Source organism: Mirounga angustirostris, unplaced genomic scaffold (genome assembly GCF_029215605.1).
Source record: "Mirounga angustirostris isolate CCGP_5_RB_7025 unplaced genomic scaffold, mMirAng1.0.hap1 SCAF_17, whole genome shotgun sequence".
Lineage (NCBI taxonomy): Eukaryota > Metazoa > Chordata > Mammalia > Carnivora > Phocidae > Mirounga > Mirounga angustirostris.
In genome coordinates this window covers 57362049-57382399 of record NW_026991725.1, presented here as the reverse complement: position 1 = coordinate 57382399, position 20351 = coordinate 57362049, and the positions used below count along the sequence as shown (strand labels likewise).

The 20351-nt window shown below is 52.8% G+C and overlaps 1 protein-coding gene across 1 annotated transcript in view; it reads left to right on the top strand.

Annotated features, from left to right (window-relative positions):
• The window catches only part of USP22 (ubiquitin specific peptidase 22), a 40167-nt gene extending 20227 nt beyond the window's left edge, over positions 1 to 19940 (top strand). Inside the window, exons 4-13 of the mRNA XM_064583214.1 lie at positions 1994 to 2095; positions 2384 to 2553; positions 3499 to 3646; positions 6551 to 6656; positions 8200 to 8358; positions 13184 to 13310; positions 14417 to 14508; positions 15223 to 15285; positions 15886 to 16035; positions 16828 to 19940. Of these exons, the coding sequence (XP_064439284.1) occupies positions 1994 to 2095; positions 2384 to 2553; positions 3499 to 3646; positions 6551 to 6656; positions 8200 to 8358; positions 13184 to 13310; positions 14417 to 14508; positions 15223 to 15285; positions 15886 to 16035; positions 16828 to 16870 (1160 nt within the window). The 3' untranslated portion in view covers positions 16871 to 19940. The remainder of the gene's footprint in view (positions 1 to 1993; positions 2096 to 2383; positions 2554 to 3498; positions 3647 to 6550; positions 6657 to 8199; positions 8359 to 13183; positions 13311 to 14416; positions 14509 to 15222; positions 15286 to 15885; positions 16036 to 16827) is intronic.
• Positions 19941 to 20351: the final 411 nt, after the last annotated feature.

Sequence of the window (20351 nt, the reverse complement as noted above, 5' to 3'; positions counted from 1 at the left end):
TCCTACTCGTGCATTCCCTCGTGTCTGTCAAGGGCAGGGCTTATCAAGAGAAAGATCAATATCTAGGGAGAAAGTCAGGGTCGGGAGATAGGATAGCCTCTGGGTTTTTGCAGGTTGGGTCTTGATTTGGTGGGAAGAACCCTCACAGCTGCTTGCTTCCCCCTGTAGGTGCCAGTTGAGGATCCGGGAGAAGCAGGTGAGGTGACTGGCCAGACAGGTGGGCAGGCGCCCTCTGCAGGGGGCCAGGGGAGGAGGGCTGAAAATGCCAAGCTTCTCCTCATGGTGTGGTCTCTCTGGCAACCAGCCCCCTCCAGGAGCCCACTGGGAGTCACCTCATTAGAATAAAGAGTGCTCTTAGCACTCTTTAGAATAATAAGTGCTCTTAGCACTTAGGAAATCATAAGGGTTTGAGGAGCTTTGTGCCAGGAACCAGGGGTGGGGACCACTATGTGTTTTCTGGTCCCAGCGTGGGGTTCTCCGGTGCTGTCACTTCCCTGTGCTCACACGTGCCTTCATGGGATGCGTAGTCTGGGATACACACAACAATATGCGGCTGTTTTCCCTATTCTTTCTTTCTTTTTTTGTTTCCTTGATTTTTTTTAGTTTTCATTTCCAGCAGATGCTGTAACAGTGAAAGGGTTACAACAGTAGGAGGTATAGTTTACTCCACTTGACTAGTGAGCATCACTCAGTGAGCAGAGCTTTCACTGTTTACAGAGAGAACATAGAAACCCAGTATCTGCTTTACACTTTTTGGCCTTAATAGCTCTGCTTTCAAACAACCCTGTTTTTTGAGAATGGAACAATAGAAACAATTCTCTGTGATCAGAATTGTTTGTATGTAACACATCTTTTCTGGAGAACAGGCTCTTTAACCAACTTCCTATTCTTTTCTCCCTCAAAAATTTAGTAACATTGCAACTAAGTCTGAATATATTATTTCTCTGGGAAGAACATTTCACCCACAGGAGCTAAGAAATGCATGGCCCAGAATAAAACAACTCTTCTAAAATCATTCTACAGGGCGCCTGCATGGCTCAGATGGTTAAGTGTCTCCCTTCGGCTCAGGTCATGATCTCAGGGTCCTGGGATCGAGTCCCGCATCAGGCTCCCTGCTCCTTGGGAGCCTGCTTCTCCCTCTGCCTCTCTCTCTCTCTCTCTCTCTCTCATGAATAAATAAATAAAATCTTAATAAAATAAAATAATTCTACAACTCCAGGTGTCAGTGAGATAGTATGTCTTTTAAAGGTCATTGAATTTTGCAGAAATTTTAAGTTACATGGAACAAGTAGGTATTAAGATGAATTGTGACAATTAGCATCTGCACCATTGTCTGTGGTATAAATCTTTTGTGGGTACAGCTGTTCAACACGATGTATTTTCAAACTTTCAGCGAGTGCGTTTTCTCCCTGTGCTTTCACTCTTTCACGGGAGACCCCTCATCTCAGTGCCAAGTGTAGCATCTGCCGCCGGGTCTGGTGCAGTCTCGCTACTCAGGGATTAAAGGCTTTGCAAAAAATCCCCATCTTGGCATTAGCGTTACGGTAGCGTTAATTGGAGGTGTTGCCTTTCTCACAGGAAACCGCTTATTCACCACACGTTTTTTTTTTTTTTTTTAAAGAATTTATTTATTTGAGAGAGAGAGAGAGCAAGAGCATGAGTGGGAGAGGGGCAGAGGGAGAAGCAGTCCCCCCACAGAGCTGGGAGCCCGATGTGGGTCTTGATTCCAGGACCCTGGGATCATGACCTGAGCCGAAGGCAGACGCTTAACCGACTGAGCCACCCAGGCGCCCCACCACACATTTTCTAAAAGAAACTCCTCCTAAGTGTTTTTAGCCCGTTGCAATATAATACGGTTCAACAAAGACCTCGTGTTGTGGCTGCCCCTCTTTGAAATACAAGCTGATAAGTATTCTATCACCATCGCTTTTATTTACAAACACTTGATGAAAACTGAGCTCATGGCACCGGGAACTGTTTTCCATCTACTTAGGCGTTGGGGAGAAGTTTTCAACTTGGGAACCCACCAAACGGGAGCTTGAACTGCTGAAACACAACCCGAAAAGGCGAAAGATCACCTCCAACTGCACCATAGGTAGGTGGGTGACAGCGCCCCGAGCAGTGGTTTGTTCTGCCAGGAAGGCTGGCTTCTCTGGGTTTAAAAGTCGATGTAAACAGCTGGATTTCATAGCACGGTTCTCCTTAAGCCCTTGTATAAGTCGTTCATCATTCCCCCTTCCCCCAACTTCTGGAACACCTGTGCTCTGGGGAAGCGGGTAGCTGGGGTAGGTTTGGGGGGCCTCATGGTGATGGACGGAAATGGTCCCTGCCCCGGGGCTCTGACGGTCTGTCCTGTAAGAAGACTCAAGTTTATTCTGCCCAGGTTTGCGGGGGCTGATCAACCTTGGCAACACCTGCTTCATGAACTGCATCGTCCAGGCGCTCACGCACACGCCGCTCCTGCGAGACTTCTTCCTCTCCGACAGGCACCGGTGTGAGATGCAGACCCCCAGCTCGTGTCTGGTCTGTGAGATGTCGTCGCTGTTTCAGGAGGTGAGCGCTGCTGGCGTGGGCAGCCTACCGTTTCTGTGACCGCTTGTACTTTTCCTTTAAATAAATGTCAAGTCCACATAATAAAGGAAGGCAGGTTTCTGGAACCTTGCACAGGGAATAATACATGCATTTCTTATGGAACATTTTTTCCAAAGGGAATTGCTAGGGACTGTTGGCATCACTTGGAGGCACGGTGCTGACTTGGAGGATGAGAAAGAGCCCTTCGGAGGGGGCGCAATGGGTGGAAGACATCTGTCTGTAGATGTCGTGCTCGTTTCATCCTCCTCATTGTCTGCCGTCCTCTTCTCAAGGAGAGTGGCCCTTGTCTTCTCCTGCCAGGCCTGAGTGTGCTCCACCAGAGCACCTGTCTTGGTGGCCCTCCGCCCCGCACATCAGGTTCTGTTCTGCTTGGGGCCTAGGCCGCACTCACAGCGGGACAGCTCAGGCCTGGGCTCAGGCGTCCCTGTGCGGGATCCCCCCACACCTAATGACCAAAGAGGCTGCCCAACCATAGATCGGGGCCGGCGCCTGCCTCGTGGCTGCCGAGAGGACCCAGATGTGCTTCACAGGCCCAACAGAGGAGCCAGCGGGTTCGGCCTCGTCCGCTTTCTTCAGTACCTCCGAGCGCAGCCTCGTGCCCGCCGCCCACCTTGTGTCCGCATCGGGCATTCCCCATTCCTCATTTTGGCTTCTCTGTAGAAAACCGACAGTGGGAAGGGACAAAATGATAGATTCAAAAAGTCCAGGGAGTCCACATGAAAATACATTTTGAAAAAAAAAAGGGGGGGGCGGCGGGAGTAAAACAATCCTTTTGACCGAGTCCCCGCAAGAAATTCTAGGCTGCTGTTACAGGTTTGTTTTTTTTTTTTATTGTGTGTGCTTTGTGTTCAGAGTGTAGTACTTACTCCTGACAGTGTTTCTCCTCCTCTCCCTGTCGGTGAGCAGTTCTACTCGGGGCACCGCTCCCCCCACATCCCCTACAAGTTGCTGCACCTGGTGTGGACTCACGCGCGGCACCTGGCGGGGTACGAGCAGCAGGACGCGCACGAGTTCCTCATCGCCGCCCTGGACGTCCTCCACCGGCATTGCAAAGGTGCGGCCCCGCCCGGGATAGGGGGCGCTCTCGAACACCACCCCGGGGGACTCAGCGCACTTGTGTTTTAATTGTGGTGGTTTTCCCCATTAATACCCCAGAGAGGTTCTTCATAGTTTAAGAGGGGAGGAAATGGTTGGGGTGTCCTCTTCCGACCTTGCTGGGAAGGGAAGAGCGTGGCGGGTGGTCCTGTAAAACCCGTAGCAGTGAACAGAGGTCTCCGTCCTTGACGGGCCTTTGCCTCGAGTCCTCTGCTGCCGGCTTCCTCTCGGACTGATTGTGAGGGAGCTGGTGTGCGGCTCCTCCGGGTTACTTGGCCCCTGACACGCCAGAAAATTCCATATATGCTCCAAATGCAGCTGAACCATCAACACTGGCTCCCTCCCCTGGTGGGGTCTCCAGAAGGACCGATCATGGCGCTAAAGTCACCAGAGAGAGCTGAGAATACAAAACTGGATCTGCACGCTCGCCAGTGCTTCCCTTACCCTAAGTCACGCTCATTTTGGGGTCCAGCCAAGGTCTTTTTAAAGATTTTTTTTAATTTATTTATTTGAGACAGAGAGAATGAGAGACAGAGAGCATGAGAGGGAGGAGGGTCAGAGGGAGAAGCAGACTCCCCGCCGAGCAGGTAGCCCGACGTGGGACTCGATCCCGGGACTCCAGGATCATGACCTGAGCCGAAGGCAGTCGCTTAACCAACTGAGCCACCCAGGCGCCCCAGCCAAGGTCTTTTTAAAGTCTCTTTCAGGACCTCGCTGGGTTTTGGCTTCTGTCCCACAGCTGGGCTCCCAGAGGGGGGCAGCCCCCCCAGGGGTCTCAGATGTGGGTGGGTTTGGATAGTCTGGGGAAGGGGATGGGGGAAGCAGCTCTTCGGGCTCGGGCCAGGAGGTTAGGACTGAATAACAAGCCACCGCGGGTCCCTCCTGCCCTCCCCATGGCGGGGCTCCCAGTCTGAAGGCCCTACACCCAAGTGTGCTGACCCAGGATCAGCTGAGGAGGATTCTTGACCGTGATGGGTCACAGTCCCTTGGAGGGCTCTTTGCTGCTTCTGTTGGCTAGGTGTGGAGTGAACTCAGCATTTTCCTGCTGGGTCCCCAGTGATGCTCATGGGCCGGTTCAGGGAAGACACTCAGGTGTAGCTGACATGTGTCGGGGTGAGCAAGTTACCTGCTTACCTGTGGCCTCTGGGGTGGACCGGCGGGTTGTCGGTGATTCTGTTGGACCACAGTTCTGTTCCCCAGGACTTCTGCTCGGCCTTTCTGCAGTCACGGGACTGCTCTCCCAAATGCCCTGTGAGGTCTGACATCCCAACTTTGAGGCCAGCCAGACTCCGAATAAGGTGGCTTGTTCTCATCAGCTGTCGGGGCTTTGGGTTCTGGTTTTTTTGTGTACTTAAGTGTTTTTCTCCTGAAAAACCTATACATCCTTTCAGTGCTCACCCGAGGAGCCAAATAAACGGTGCTGAATAGCTTAGGTGAGGTTTGGTTTCCTAGTATGAAGTATAACATACAAACCGAAAAGAGCCGCTGTGTAAGACCATTAAATTATCATCCCGAGCACTTGAGGATAATCATGAGACTTCTGTAACCAGCATTAGTCTGTCCTAAAAATCAGCTGCGTCAAATGCATTGCTGGGAAAACGTTCATCTGACAGAAGCACGATGCAATGATCATGGTCCACTTCTCTGACGTAATTCTATTGCACACGTCACAAGAAATGTCTCGTCAGAGGCAGGGTGTTCGGGGATGCCTGAGTGGCTCAGTCGGTTAAGCGTCTGCCTTCGGCTCAGGTCATGATCCCAAGGCCCTGGGATGGAGCCCTTAGTTGGGCTCCCTGCTCAGTGAGGAGCCTGCTTCTCCCTCTCCCAGTCCCCCTGCTTGTGTTCCCTCTCTCTGTTTCTGACAAATAAATAAAGAAAATCTTAAAAAAAAAAAAAAAAAAAAGAAGCAGGTGTTCCAATCTCTCCTTCAGCCTTGCTAGTTCACTTGGCTGGGTCGTGTTTTTATGTGGTTGCGAGCATCGGGTATCTTTTGGCTGATTTTCCTTTGTGGTTTCCTATATGTATTTTCCTGTATTCTGACATTTTGTCCCATGAACTCGAAATCTTTCTGGGTAGCATTTCTCCCTAATCTCTCTAGGCGATTTGCTGTCAAAAGACTTAGTGGGCATTCTTTATTCCTAGGTAATAATTTCACTTGTTTGAGGAGGAACATATATACAGATAAACACAGTCTGTCTCCTTTGTCTGGTTGAATGAAAGTTCTATAGTATGTATCTGCGATACATGTTAGTATGTATTGTGTTCCAGCGTGTAAGCTTTGTATTTGTATATTTGCCCCCGAATATATAAAACCCGTGTTGAACTAGAGAGGATCGGAGTGGTACTTACCTAGGTGCAAATGCTTAAGAAAGCAGAGCTGTTCGTGAAGTTGCAGGCTGCAGGAGCTGATGGGGAAAACAGACCGATGGGAGTCCTGCAGAGACGCTTTCTGAAGTCGGGGCATCGTGTCTGTGCCGCGGAGGGGGGAAGCAGGCATTCCCTGGCAGTGTGGGGCACCCCGCCACGGCAGGGCCGCTCAGTTGTTCTGTGGGGGAAGGGGAATCCGTGACTCTCCCCAGTGACTGGGCGTTAGCTACATCATGGTATCTACGTAGAAGCCAAGCGGATCTTAGGGAATGGAGAAAGAGAAGCACACTTAAAATATGCTAGCTGGGTTGTTCCCTCTTTTCCTGCCAAGTCTCCCTGTTCGAATAAGGGTCCTCCTGTGCCCTCGTGAAAGTTTCGGCACTTCGGCTTCACCAGCCTCTGTAGGTGAATGGCCTCACACCTTGGGCCCGAGGCTCTTGGAAGCTTGTGGACTCGGGGCACAGATGCAAATCCCACAGCTGTGATCTTTCCCCAGGTGACGATAATGGGAAGAAGGCCAACAACCCCAACCACTGCAACTGCATCATAGACCAGATCTTCACGGGCGGGCTGCAGTCGGACGTCACCTGCCAAGTCTGCCAGTAAGTGTGCGAGACTTCCCGCACGGCACCCAGCGTTCTTCTGGAACGCGAGAGGCCGTCTGCACTGTGCTGACCAGACCGTGGTGTGGGACCCCAGGTCCTGCCCGGGAGACTGACTTGGTTCTAGGTGCTGCTTTTGGAACATCATGGGACATGTTCAGCCAGCAAAACTGCTGTGTTTTGAGCAGGTTTTAGAAGTTTTAACACTTAGAGCCAGAAGTTTAGTCCGTGCCCCCCATGGCTCTGGCTCTTCGGTGATGTGGGGAAGCGTAGGTGGTGTGGCTCTTACAGAGGAGCCTCTGCGGCAACCGAACGTGGAGCAGGACGAGCTGAGGTTAAACAGCCAAGCCATCGAACGTGTTGAGATAAATCAGCTCCAGTACAGGAGGCTCACAGAGGAGGAGCAGGTCGCCCTGAGTGCTGCAGGTCCCCGGGGCCATCTTTTTTCCAGTGCACACCTGGGCGGGTGTGCCCTGAAGCTTCCCCCCATGTCTTGCTCTACCAGGAGCTAAATAAGAGCCCTGCCTTCTGGAGGGACTGGTGCACACCTGGCAGATCCTTGGCACCCATTCTCCAAAGTGTGTTGCTTTTCATGTCATGGTTTCCTTTCCCATGGTCTCCAGACTAGTGTCCCTGATTGTTCACAGCTTTGCTCAGCGTGCAGAGCTTTGATTTCTAGGAGGAGGATGCATGGATCAGTGAGGTTGCAAGAACCCTCCCTTTCGACCTCAGTGCACACTCCTCTGTGTTTTTCCATTTCAGGGTTTTAAAAAATCCTGGTCATGATCCACTCAAGTTATTTCGGAACCTCTACTGGATTCCCGCGTGCAGTTGGTAGAGGACAGAGGAGATACCGGGAGGGGAGCGGTTCTGCCTGGGTCACGCACCCAGTTTTCTGTGACGTAGACACCGTCGTGGGCATTGCTCCAGTGTTTAGACTCACAGTTTTAAAGGACCTCCTTGTCGGCTCTGTGCTGCTGAATTCCAGCAGCAGGAGGTTGTCTCCGGGTTTATGTCCTGTTTGAGTATCTGGAGTGAAGTTCCCAGCCTGTCCTTCACGGGCCGTGTCTGGGAGGGAACCGCCTCTGTTATTAGGTAGAGCGTCCCGTGGCGCGGTGCTGGCTCGGTGCGTTCTCTCCACGGGAGGTGTGCCTGGAGCTCTAAATCGCTCCCTGGACTCGCGGTTTCTAGTTCCTCAGATGCTGCTAAGCTAGATCCATCAATTCAGAACTTCTGGACATGGGGCCCAGGGGTCTGTCTCTATTTTCAAAAAACCCCAAAACGATCGTAATGATCTTCTGGATTCTGAAACCGTAGCTTTCGGAGCAGCCTCTGCCGGAAGTGGTTTACCTGCTGTTCCTCCACAGGGCTCCCTTGGGGGCCCAGGACGAGCTGGGTGGGAGCTGTCCCGCGTCTTCTGACCTTCCACGTCATTTGCATGGAAGGGCAGAGCTGTGAGACGATGTGGATGTCGTCGGCGAGCTGCTGCCTCGGAGGCTGCGTGGCCGTCCGTTCTCACGTGTGTGTGTCTCTCCTCTTCTAGCGGAGTCTCTACCACCATAGACCCCTTTTGGGACATCAGTTTAGATCTGCCTGGCTCCTCCACCCCGTTCTGGCCCCTGAGCCCCGGGAGTGAGGGCAGCGTGGTGAACGGGGAAAGCCACGTAGCAGGAACCACTACGCTCACGGACTGCTTGCGAAGGTAAGAGAGCTGCCGGCGCTTCTGGAGACAAAGCAGGCGCTGGTCTCTCCAGCCTGCGGCTCTTCGGGGTAGTGGTTGGTCAGAGGAAAGTCTGAAGAAATTCAGGGCCACCCAGGGCCCCAGGAGAATTTTCTGTCACATGTCCGGTATAGAAAATGAGACAAGGCAGGACAGCCTGCAGGTGGCTGCAGCTGGTGCCCAGTGGCTCGTAGTAGAGTCTGTCACGTGTTGGCAAGAGGACTGTTCTGGTCACCCAGCTTGGTGTGGAAACCCCCTGCCCACCGGGCAAGGTGCCTGAGAGCCAGAGAGCTGAGGTTGAAGCTCCATCACCATCTGGGGCTGAGAAGCTGCCCCAGAGTCTGGCGGGGCCCTTCCTGCCGGCCACTGGCCCGTTTGTGGTGGTGCGCGTGTCCGTTTTCGCCATCGCCACGTGGGACAGGTGCTGGGGTTAGGGGATGGTTGCCATCGGCGTGTTCGGGTAGCTCTCACACGTGATAGCGGAGACGTTAGAAACCCTTTCTAAACTATTCTAATGGACTTGAGTGTTTTACAGCCTTTATTTTCTTTTACTCACTTTAAAGGTCACCGCAGGTGTGTCCTTGGGCAGAGGTGTTCCTTACGGAGAGGGGCAGGCTTCTTGGTTTTTATCTTGCTGTATAGTCAGCAGGCTCAAAGGTGCATGTTAAGAATTTTTAAGCGCATCAACTCCGTCACACTGGTAGATCCAGATGTAAATGGGGCATCAAACTTATAATTTGGGAACCAAGAAGAACATCAGAAATGAAAAGGCCACCATTTTTGAAGAGACGGTTTCCAACTCCGTTGCACTTAGTTGTGTGTTTCAGCAAACCTGAAGCTTTGCCCACCAAGCGGGCACAGAGGGGGCAGCGACACTTTCCACACCGAGATGCCCACCGAGCTGTCCGGTCAGGGGCTGCGTGGGGCTGGGTCAGTGGTCAAGTGGCCAAGGAAAGGCGAGCACGTTCATCTCGAGTTTGTGTTAACAGCAAAAGGGCCCTTTCCAAGTTACGTTGAGAGCAGATTGCGAAGCCGGCAGGAGGAAGTTGAGGTAGATGGAATTCCGTAGCTCCAGACCCTCCGAGTTCTCAAGTGTTTCATGAGGGTACGCGGTGCGGGGGCAGAGAGGTGGCCATCACCCCTCGGGAGCTGCCTGAGGGAAGGCTCACCCCGTGCTCCTTGAGCCTTTCGGGGAGGAGGTAGACTCAGCGGGAGCACGGAGGCGGCCCTGGTGAAGGGGGAGCCCTCGGCAGGGCCAGTTGCTCTCCTGGGTGTCGGGCCGTTCCTGTGTTGGCCTCGGGCTGTGCCCTTGGCTCTCGTCACTCTGTTGCTGTCTCTGCTGTCTTACTGTCTGTGTTGTATCTCCTCAGTCCGGATTGAAATGCAGCCTCTTCGGGGGAGGAGACTGCCTCGTACTACCTTCCCGTCCCCCCCGTCGCACCTCGAGTGGTGATGGTCTTCTGCCGGGCACGCGTGCAAGCGCACCTGCACTCACCAGGTCGGAGTGCTTGCAGGCTTGCACGCGGCAGGAAGGGGCTCTGCTGAGCTCAGGCGGGTGAAGAGACTGGGTAGTTCACCGCATCCACAGGAAGGCTGAAGAGGACCCGGCTCAGCAAACACGTGGTCACCATGCGAAGCTTGGGGACCGGTATCCAGAGACATGCAGCCCGCTGCTGGCCTGTGGCTGTCCGGTGCCGTGGAGCTGCTGCTCTGGGCAAGACCGGTTCTTCCTCCAGATGCTTCTTGAGAATGACTTTTCCAGACGCAGAGTCCTCATTACGAGTATCCAACCGGTCGAGCCTAGGTCGGGTGCCCAGAATGCTGGTGGGTGGAAAAGCAAATCCCTGGCCTTCGTGGTAAACTTCCATGAAGGAGAAGACGGGCCCTGCCTCCCACCCAGGTTTGGAAATTCCCCAAACATGGGTGGAGGGGTGGCACGGATAGATCGTTGAGAAGATCCGGGAGTTGAGCTCTGTTGTCCTTCCATTCTTCACTCACGGTTATGGAATTTGAAGCCAAATCCTCTTCGTATCTGACGTTGTGGGACATTTCTTAGCTGTCGAAGCAGGTTTGGTTGACATATTTGGTGTCCGAACGTTAGCGTCGTTTGGCAGAGAGGAGGTGGATTTGGGTTAAGTGCATTTCAACTTAGGGGGCACTGCACACAGAAAGAAAAATGACAAAATATCAGGATCTTCCTGAAGAATAAAAAATGAGAAAACCTCAAAAGATGACTTTGGACTCAGCATTTTATACCGCGCTGGAGTACGTTCTTTTAAAATGCGCATCCTCAGGAGAAGCAGTGCGCTTATTGATCAGCTGCTTAATTGATAATAGTTAACAAAGTGGTTAAAACTGGCTGACGCTTGTGTTTCCAAATTTGAGGGTAAGTGACGTGTTCACACCCCCAGTCTGAGTTGACAAGCCACACAAGGCTGCATCTTAGGAAGCTCGACCCTGTCACATTTGAGAGTTCCTGCAGCTCGAGCCTCAGGCGCTTCCTTCACTGGGGAAGGAAGTGTTTTTTGCGGCCCGGATTGGTACTTTTGTTGCCTCGGGCACTTTGCTTTCCACCATGGGACACCTGCTTTCTGAATGCTTGCTGCACGGGCAGAGTGCTCTGCCTGATTTCTGCTGTGGGCTGGCATTGGGCTTCCAGTTGTAAAAGTCCATGTTTTTCCTCAGTGCACCATGCTCGCTCTACCTGGTAGTGACACGCGGTCTGAGTACTCGTCCCCGCTGTCTCCAGTGCTGACCGAAGGAGCTGGTCTAGACGTCAGGGAAGCAGTTGTGGCCCCTGGTGTGGTCCTGAGCAGTTTGGTTGGCCTGGGGCCAAATGGGTTTGAGTTGGAAAATAGGGTTATGGGGTAGTGTGTGGCAAGTCATGTATTTCCAGAGTCTTCACTATAAACATGGGGACGTTCTTCTCTCTTCCGGTCAGGTACCCAGTGTTTAAACTGCCCTGATTGTTTTTATAAGAAACTATTCCGTACAGTTTGTTCAACTCAGGATCCAGACTAGGTGTGCACATTACATTTGGTTGCAAATCCATAGGCTTCAGCCCCCGCCCCCCCCGCCCCCCCCCCCCGCCTTGTGGTTTCCTTGCCGTTTCTGTGTTGAAAAGACAAGATCGTTTTTCACAGAATTACCTACACCGTGGACTTTGCCAATTACATTTGTGGGCTAGTTCTTGCAGGTTGGGGCAAACACACTCAGATGCCTTGTACCACGTTCTTTCCCATGAGACCTAACTGCTCTCCTTGGCTTCCCTCGGCTTCCCACTTCCGGGGCACCTACTGGGGCAGGCTGGGTCAGCTGTGGTCAGGAGGGGGCATCGTCTTGCCCCGGTGAGATCACGGAATTTCTGAAGGATTATTAACAAAAGATCTCCAGACCTGGTTGTGAAAAGATGAACTTCATTTGCTTTTCAGCTTTAAACTTAAAAAATTTGGCATAAACCGTGTTGAAACATCTGTTTTATGGGTAACCACCACCTTTGCCAGAAATGCTTTTGGACTTAATGCAACCTTGCTATGTCGTGAGGTCTGTCTTCGTCATTTGAGAATGATCATTTCTCTGTTTTTAAAATTTAACTTCTATTTTGGGATACAGATTCACGTGCAGTTATTTTTTTTTTTTTAATGTTTTATTTATTTATTCATGAAAGTCAGAGAGAGGCAGAGGCAGAGGCAGAGGGAGAAGCAGGCTCCCCACCTAGCAGGGAGCCCCATGCGGGACTCGATCCCAGAACCCTGGGATCATGACCTGAGCCGAAGGCAGACGCTTAACCATCTGAGCCACCCAGGCGCCCCTACGTGCAGTTATAATTGGGTATCCTGTACTGAGTTTTCCCCCAGTGGTAACATCGTGTTAAATTGCAGTACAATGTGATGATCAGGATATTCGCATCGACGTAGTCAGGATGCAGGGCATTTCCAGCCTTCCATGTCCCTCCCCACACCACTGCCTCGTAACCCCGGGCTGCCATGAATTCAGCATTCTGAGAATGTTACGTAAATGGAATCATAGAACATGGAACCTCTTGGATCTCCTCCCCCAGGCTCCCCACCATAAGTCTCCGGAGATTCATCCAGGTTGTGTGTGTCCATAGTCTATTCCTGTTTGTTGCCGATGAGTATTCCACGGGGTCACGTAGCATTTTCTTCAACCATCTGCACACCGAACAGCACTGACGGCTGCCAGGTGTTTTGGCTGTTAACAAACACAGCTGCTAAAAAACATTTATGTATAGTTGTTTGCGTGATCACGAGTTGTCGTTTTTCTGAAATACGAATTGCTATGTCTTAACGGTCATGAGAAAATCATTACTATTTCACCAGACTTTTAATTAAAAAAAACAAATAAAAACAAAATCACTTTTAAAGTGATAAGGGGAAGAGATGAAGGAAGAAAAATTTTTTTTCCCCATTGTGAAATTATAAACGCCCCTAACTGTACACATGTTTTCAGTAGGGAAATTAACCCATTGAAAGTGATACTTATTGGGGCACCTGGGTGGCTCAGTCGGTTAAGCGACTGCCTTCGGCTCAGGTCATGATCCTGGAGTCCCGGGATCGAGTCCCGCATCGGGCTCCCTGCTCAGCGGGGAGCCTGCTTCTCCCTCTGACCCTCCCCCCTCTCATGTACTCCCTCTCTCTCATTCTCTCTCTCTCAAATAAAAATAAATAAAATCTAAAAAAAAAAAAAAAGAGTGATACTTCTTTTGTCTTTTTCCTTTCTTACCTCTCCCATCTTTTTTTTTTTTTTTTTTTTTTAACTAAAACTGTATTGTTGAAATGTCTTACAGATTTACCCGGCCGGAGCACTTAGGAAGCAGTGCCAAGATCAAGTGCAGTGGCTGCCATAGCTACCAGGAGTCCACGAAGCAGCTCACCATGAAGAAGCTGCCCATTGTGGCCTGTTTCCATCTCAAGGTACGTTTTCTAGGAAGCGCACTCCAGCGGCAGACTCCATTTTTAATCCCCGGTACAACTTAGAGCCTGTCGGTATGGCGTCCAGAAGTACATTTCGTAACGGCAGCGACTCAGTAAAGAGCACGGAGGGCACAAGAGGGTCGTAGGTTGTGACTCTCCCCCTGTCTTCTGTTGCCCAGAGAGGTCTGTGGTGAACCAGAGTGATTCCTGGATAACGACAGTAGGATGTGAGTCACTCACCTGGGGGCGGGCTTTAAGAATTTCCTCCTCCTTCCCCCGAGATTCCCCACCCTCCCCCCACCACCAAAGTTCTCTGGTTTTCTTTTAGTTTTTTTTTTTTTTTTAAAGATTTTATTTATTTATTTGACAGAGACACAGTGAGAGCAGGAACACAAGCAGGGGGAGTGGGAGAGGGAGAAGCAGGCTTCCCGCTGAGCAGGGAGCCCGATGCGGGGCTCGATCCCAGGACCCTGGGATCATGACCCGAGCCGAAGGCAGACGCTTAACGACTGAGCCACCTAGGCGCCCCAGGTTTTCTTTTAGTTAAAAGCAAACAAGACCCGAGCCTTATGATCCAGTCCAGGGGGGTCGGTCAGCTTTCTCTATAAAGGGTCAGATAGTAAATATTTTAGGCTTCATGGCCACATAGAATCTTTGTTTTATGGTCTTCGTTTTATGACCCTTTTAACAGAAAACCCACACCATACCTGGCTTGCTGGCTGGATTTGGGCCCCAGTGTAGTCGAAGGAGTGTCTGTGGTAAAAGGAACAGTATGTCCATTTTTGCTCCCAGAGCTTATGGATGTTTGTTCTGTTTCCTTCCACTTTGCACTTTGCTGGGTTTGTTACAAGATTACTTTTTTGCAGACTTGGCCCCGATCACTTTGAACAATGCCATCGTTTCAGACCTCCATTTTTGAACCCCATGAATTAGATTTGCATGGATTAATACTGTGTTACTGAGTCTGTAAGCTCTAGATGTGGCCGAAGGGCAATTCAGAAAGAAAATGAAAAGCCCCCTTTTGGGGGTGTAGAGAAAAGCACCGTCGGAAGAAAGCCCTTCAGCTTCATCCTCTTCCTTCTCTCCCCTCTCCCCGATTTCTGCAGCGATTCGAACACTCGGCCAAACTGAGGCGGAAGATCACCACGTATGTGTCCTTTCCCCTGGAACTGGACATGACGCCCTTCATGGCGTCCAGGTATGAAAGGGTTTGGGACGCTGTATGAGTGGCAGGAGGGCTGTGGCTCCGTAGGGTCCGTGATTGGCTCTGGTTCCCCGATGAGCCGGCGTAGAGGTTGCTAGAAGCACATCTGCCAAAACGGAATCGTCATCCTGGTCTTCACCCAGGACACAGTTGAGTCTTGTCAGCCGTGCTGCCGCGGCTTTGGCTCCTCCCTAGCGGTCCTTTATCAGCTCCCAGACGTGGTGAGCGGTCACGGTGCAACCACGGGAGGCAGCGCTGCGGCAGATGGAACCGCCTTTGGATACGGCAAAGCACAGTGGATGTTGCAGATGTGGATTCACATCTTGATATCCCAGACCACTTAAAACGCGCCCTCCGAATCACCGCGACACTCGCTCAGACGTCAGATGGGCGTTAGTCTCCTCGGCCCCCATAACACATCAGCACAGGCTTGGCTGGAAGCAGCGAGGTGGAGTCCGGTCCATCTGCGCCTCGTGGCTCTGCGCCGCTTGGTTTTCCAGCCCCGGCCTCTGCTGCCCCACCTTCACTCGGGGATGGTCTTCCCCTAGAAAGCAGAGTTGCTGGAAGAATTAGAAAGCATGTCTAAGATGCACCGAGGGCCGCGTCTGGCGGAGGAGGCCTGGGGGTAGAGGTGCCGTCATTCGAGCCCCGCGTCTGCTTGGGTGATTACTGTAAATGATGCTGAGGAAGTGCTGTTGTTGGTTACAGCAAAGAGAGCAGGATGAACGGACAGTACCAGCAGCCAGCGGACAGTCTCAACAACGACAATAAGTAAGTGATGCCTCGTGGGTTGGCGCCGGGCGTCTGCAGCGTGAGCGGGGAGCGTGGGAGCACCGGTGGGCCGCGTGGGGAGGGCCCCCGACGGCACGGCTCTTCTTCTGGCCGCTGGCCTGCCTCCTGTCTTGCGGCTCCACCCTTGTTGGAAATGCTGCAGGCTGTTGGGAGAGGGCTTTTCACACGTGCACCATAAAGCTCCCCGATGGAGGAGCCTGCGCCCCTCTGTCCCAGCTCCTGTGCGCGAGCTCGGGGTCTGGATTCAGGGCCCCTCGGCCTCTGTGTCCACCCGCGCTGCAGTAAGGCCCCTGTTCTTTCCTTCACCACCCACTGCCGTCGCTGTGGGAGGAAGAACAGAGGACGGCATGCTTACAGCATCCCCAGCACGGCTGGCTGTCCCCGCTTCCACTAAATGGGGCTCCCGCAAAGCAGCTTGAGAGCTGAGTGGGCTAGGCCGGCCTGCTTGCCTGTCGGGCTCCTGCTCTCGTTCTTGGGGTGTCTGGGGGCTGCGCACTGTGCAGGCTGCTGACTGCTTCTGATGGTGATAAAACTAACTCGACTGCCCCTTCTCTCCCCACTGCCGCGCTCCCAAACTAGGTACTCCTTGTTTGCCGTAGTTAACCACCAAGGGACCCTGGAGAGCGGCCACTACACCAGCTTCATCCGGCAGCACAAGGACCAGTGGTTCAAGTGTGACGACGCTATCATCACCAAGGCCAGCATTGAGGACGTGCTGGACAGCGAGGGGTACGTCCGGCCCGATGGTCACCTTGAGTCTCTGATGTAACGAGGCATGTTCTGGACAGGATGCCAGCCTGGGTGGGCAGCCGGATGGGCGGGGCCACTCTCCATGAGCACCTTCAGGCCCAGAGCGTGGGGGTGGTCATTTCTGTCCCCCACGGCATGAGCAGCCGCGGCGGGGCTTGGGGAGCTCCTTCCTTCTTGACCTGCTTCATTCCTCCCTGGCCCGTTGTCACCCACCTTTTGCCTTAAGTCCTTCGTCTTGAGACTGGCCGTGGAATCCCCCGCTCCAGGATGGGCCGGGATGAGCCAGCCAGAGCGCTCTTGAGGCGTCTGCACTTTGTATTTACTCCAAGCGGTGGGGCGCCCCTTGAGAGAGTGTGGGTAGAATTGGTGTGAGAGAGGACAGTTTTGTGGGTAATTAGGCCAGAAGGAGGCCTCCAGAAGGGGTGGATTTGGGCCAGAAGGCGTTGTAAGAGTCTCCCCCAGAGTAGCCGCCACCTGAGGGCAGCTGCGGTGGCCGTCGGAGAAGCTTCAGGAGCCGTGGGGGGGGCCGGACTGATGGGCTCACGATGTCCTGGCGGACAGGTGGGAGGACGGGCATTCGCTCTGGGCACCTTGCTGCCCAGCCAAGGCCCCTCGTCCTTGGGGACTAAGAATCAGCACCTAGCAGGCAAGCCATCAGGCTGCCAGTGGGTGCCGAGACCACTGCATGGGTATTCCCAGTGCCAGAAGCTTCGGGTTGCGTGAACTTCCGGTGAATTAGAATGTAAGCCTGCTTCCTGTCTGCCTCCCCAGATACCTGCTGTTCTACCACAAACAGTTCCTGGAATATGAGTAGCCTTATCTGCAGCTGGTCCACAGAAATGACGGCGATGAGTTGGCCAGCCTCACAAAACGATCCTCGTCCTCCCCGACTTCACGAAGCCACCACCCACACAGAAGTGCCCCCGAGAGCATCGGATTCCTCTGCAGCCTGGGCCCAGCGGCGGCCATAGCGGGTGCTCAGGGTCGTCGTGTCTGCGTGGACAGGCGCTGCGCTCGGAACGAGGCTCCCGGACCTGCGCGACAGACACAGCGACGTGGGGGCTGGGCCCTGCGTGGGGAGGGGCACCAGGGATGCGTCCCTGGGTGTCTCCTGTGCTCCTCAAGACCATGTCCGGGGGGGGGGGGTTGTTGGAGCCTGTCCTGAGGGTTCAGTTTAGTAAGGCGCCAGCCTGCTTTTGCATCGTGGGTCTGTTAAAGCAGAGAAGTACAGGAGCCAAAGATGTGGTGTGAGGACAGAGGACTTTGCAAGTACCTTCCTCGCTGTGGGTTTAGTATCAGATAGCTAGCTGGAACTCTTAGCCTTGCCTTGTCAGCAGATACAAGAACCCCCTCCCCCCGAGCCCATGGGGCCGAAGACACTAACTGGGGTTTCCAATCACGTCTGTTGCGCACATCACTTAGCATTCAGCTGCATGTGGAAATGTCAGCCCAGGTGTTCTCTCTCGGGTTTTTTTTTTTTTTTTTGGAAATAGGCACTTTCTTAGCCCTCTCTCCTTTTCTCTCTTTTTCCACAATGGTGACTTTCATAAACGTAATGGTAGTAACATGAATGAATTATTGGATTTATACAGACATTTAGATTGTTTTCCTTTATTCTGGAGAGTGAATCCTGCTTTTTCATTGGTGCTGGTTTTGTTGCTTGGCCCCCTCCCCCCCTCCCCTTCAGAAGCGTCCGGGTCCTGGTGAAGGCTGCCGGGGGCGGCGGACGAGAGTCAGGCCGAGGCTAATAAGTGTCTCTGTCCTATTAACCTTTTGAGTAAATGAAGTGTTTCAGTGGCTTCATTGTTCCCTTCCTCCTGTTTTCTTCCTGGCCACCCGGCCCACTCGCTGTTCCGTGGCCGCGTGGCGGCTCGTGGGTCGGAGGGATGCTGGAGCGACTTCCGCTGGAGCCTTTCGTCGCTGCTCCCTCCGCACTCCGCCGGGTGTGGTTTCATGCGGAGCAGGGGCAGGTGGCTCTGCGCGGGAGCTGCTGCGAGCGGGGGGAGCCGCGCAAGGAGAGGGAACAGTTCGCCTTGTTCCTTGTAAGATACCCTGCATGCATCTGTGTGTTCAGACCCAAACTTCGATTGTCCGTTTCTGTGGGGGAGGAAAAGCTGCTTGAATGTCGTTCACGGAACAGGCAGCACTTGTCCTGGGAGCCCGGTCTGCATCGGAGCTGTGGAATGTTCGTTCCTGCAGAAGAGCACCCTCTGTTTGAGGTTCAGCGCTCTTTCTTTCTTTTTTTTCTAAAGAGCCAGGTAGTAAATATTTGAGGCTTTATGGGCCACGTGGTGTCTGCCGTAGCTAATACAGAAACAGATGAGCATGGCTGTGTTCCAATAAAGCATCTTACGGATGCTGAAATGTGACAGTTGTCACATGTCATGGATTTTTTTTTCTCTATTTAAAAATGTGCAAACTCTTCTAAGCTGGTAGGCCATGTAGACACAGTCAGTGGGCCAGATCTGGCTCATTGGCTAGTCAGGTTAGGAAATGGGTAGGAACAGCAGAAGTTGAGTAGTTACTGCTCAGTGTGGAACGTGCTAGAATACACGAAACAACAATAGCATGCTGCAGCAGCTTCATACTCGACAAAGTCCTTAGTGATGCAGCTTTTAAAGCACTTGCTCAGTTCAGGCTCAGTGTATTTCGGCATTTTGGGATACACAGGAGTCCTCAGAAATACGGGTGGGTGCAAATTTTCAGAAATGGCCCCACGTGCCTGGCGGTAGTGTGTGTGTGTGTGGTGTGTGTGTGTGTGTGTGGTGAAGATTTCTTTTTGGGAGAGCCGTTGCCTTTTAATAAGGAGCAAATCAAACGAGGAGCTGACTGAGGCAGGCCTGCAGAGTTCTGAGCCGTGAGCTTTGCCGCCTTGTGACCTGGCTTTACTGGATTGTCCTGGGTTTTCTGGCAGGTTCCCTGTGGTCTGGCCTGTCCTGCTTCCCACATGTGTCTGCTCATGTTCAGGAGAGCTCAGCTATTCCAAGAGCATGAGGTCTGGGGACAGACAGGCCACGTTTCTCTTTTGTAGACATGACTTTACATTTTTGTATCCAAATTAATTGTCGTTATTCCCTGTTGGTGGCATTGCAAGTCGCCACCTGTCTCCGTGCCACTGGGAAGCTCCTGTGACCGCAAGCACCGTGGGCAGTGTTGCCAGCAGGACATCCTGCCGCCGCCGTGGTCGCTCGGATTCACCCTGTTACCCACAGAATACTCCATCCTGGGCTTGGGAATGTTTCTCTCCGCTCCCAGGCCAGCTGTTAAATTCAGGAACATGGCTTTCTTGTTTCCTCGTAACGACCCCCGTATCGGTGTTCAGGTCATTACCAAGGGCGTCTGACACTAACGGGATCATCGGGTGACCCCCACCAGCCTGCACATTTCCACCAGTGGTTTTAAAATAACCTGTGTCTTGGAGATGTTGGCCGTCCTTTGAGCGTGTCACAGGGAAACCGGGCTTTCCGTCTTCAGAGGTGGGCGGTGAGCTCCGAGCAGCGTCCGGCTGGGGGAGTGGGGGGCCCGGCAGGCAGCCCGAGCGGCCGGGCCTCCCCTCCAGGGCGCAGGACCGTCTGAGGCCTCCTTCCTGCGGCAGTGCCCCCGACCCCACAACACATAGCCCCGTGCTCTTGTCCTTTGGCTTGGTGTGTATGCTTTCCCTGGGTCAGATGGCCCTTCTTTTGACGATTCAAGTGACTGTTTTGTTGACTATAATCTTGAAAACAGAAATTGTAAGAAAAAGATTCCAATGATCGTGCTGTGGATTTTATTACCAAGATGTTTACACCTCCCTTTTACCTGTCATTCTGAGGAACTGTTGACTCTTCTCCCTTAATGGCTTGTAGTGTTTCCTATGTCATAATAAAGCTACGTTTTCTTCGGAACACTGGCCGGGTCTCCCCTTACTACTGACAGCAGCCAGAGAGGGCGCCGTGGAGGAGAGGTGGCGCCGCAGCAGCCCCGCTGGGCTTAGCGGCCAGAGCTCGGATGTGGTTTGGGCCAGTCCAGTGATGGCTCTGGGTGTCGGGGAGTCCGCGCACCCCACATTTCCTCACTTTCCCTGATTAGCTCACTGCTTCTCAGACCCTCTTTCCCTCCTCTTGTGGGCAGTAGGGTGACGCATCCAGGGTTCAGGACAACCATCCACTCTCAGAGTTTGTCACCATCACAGTCATGTGCAGTACAGGAATCCTTACCAGCGTTTGGTGACGAGATCAGGGGTGTGGTATAACAATACGCATGTGTAGTAAGCTCCCCAAATGAGCAGTCAGCATACATGAATCAGGAGAAAATGT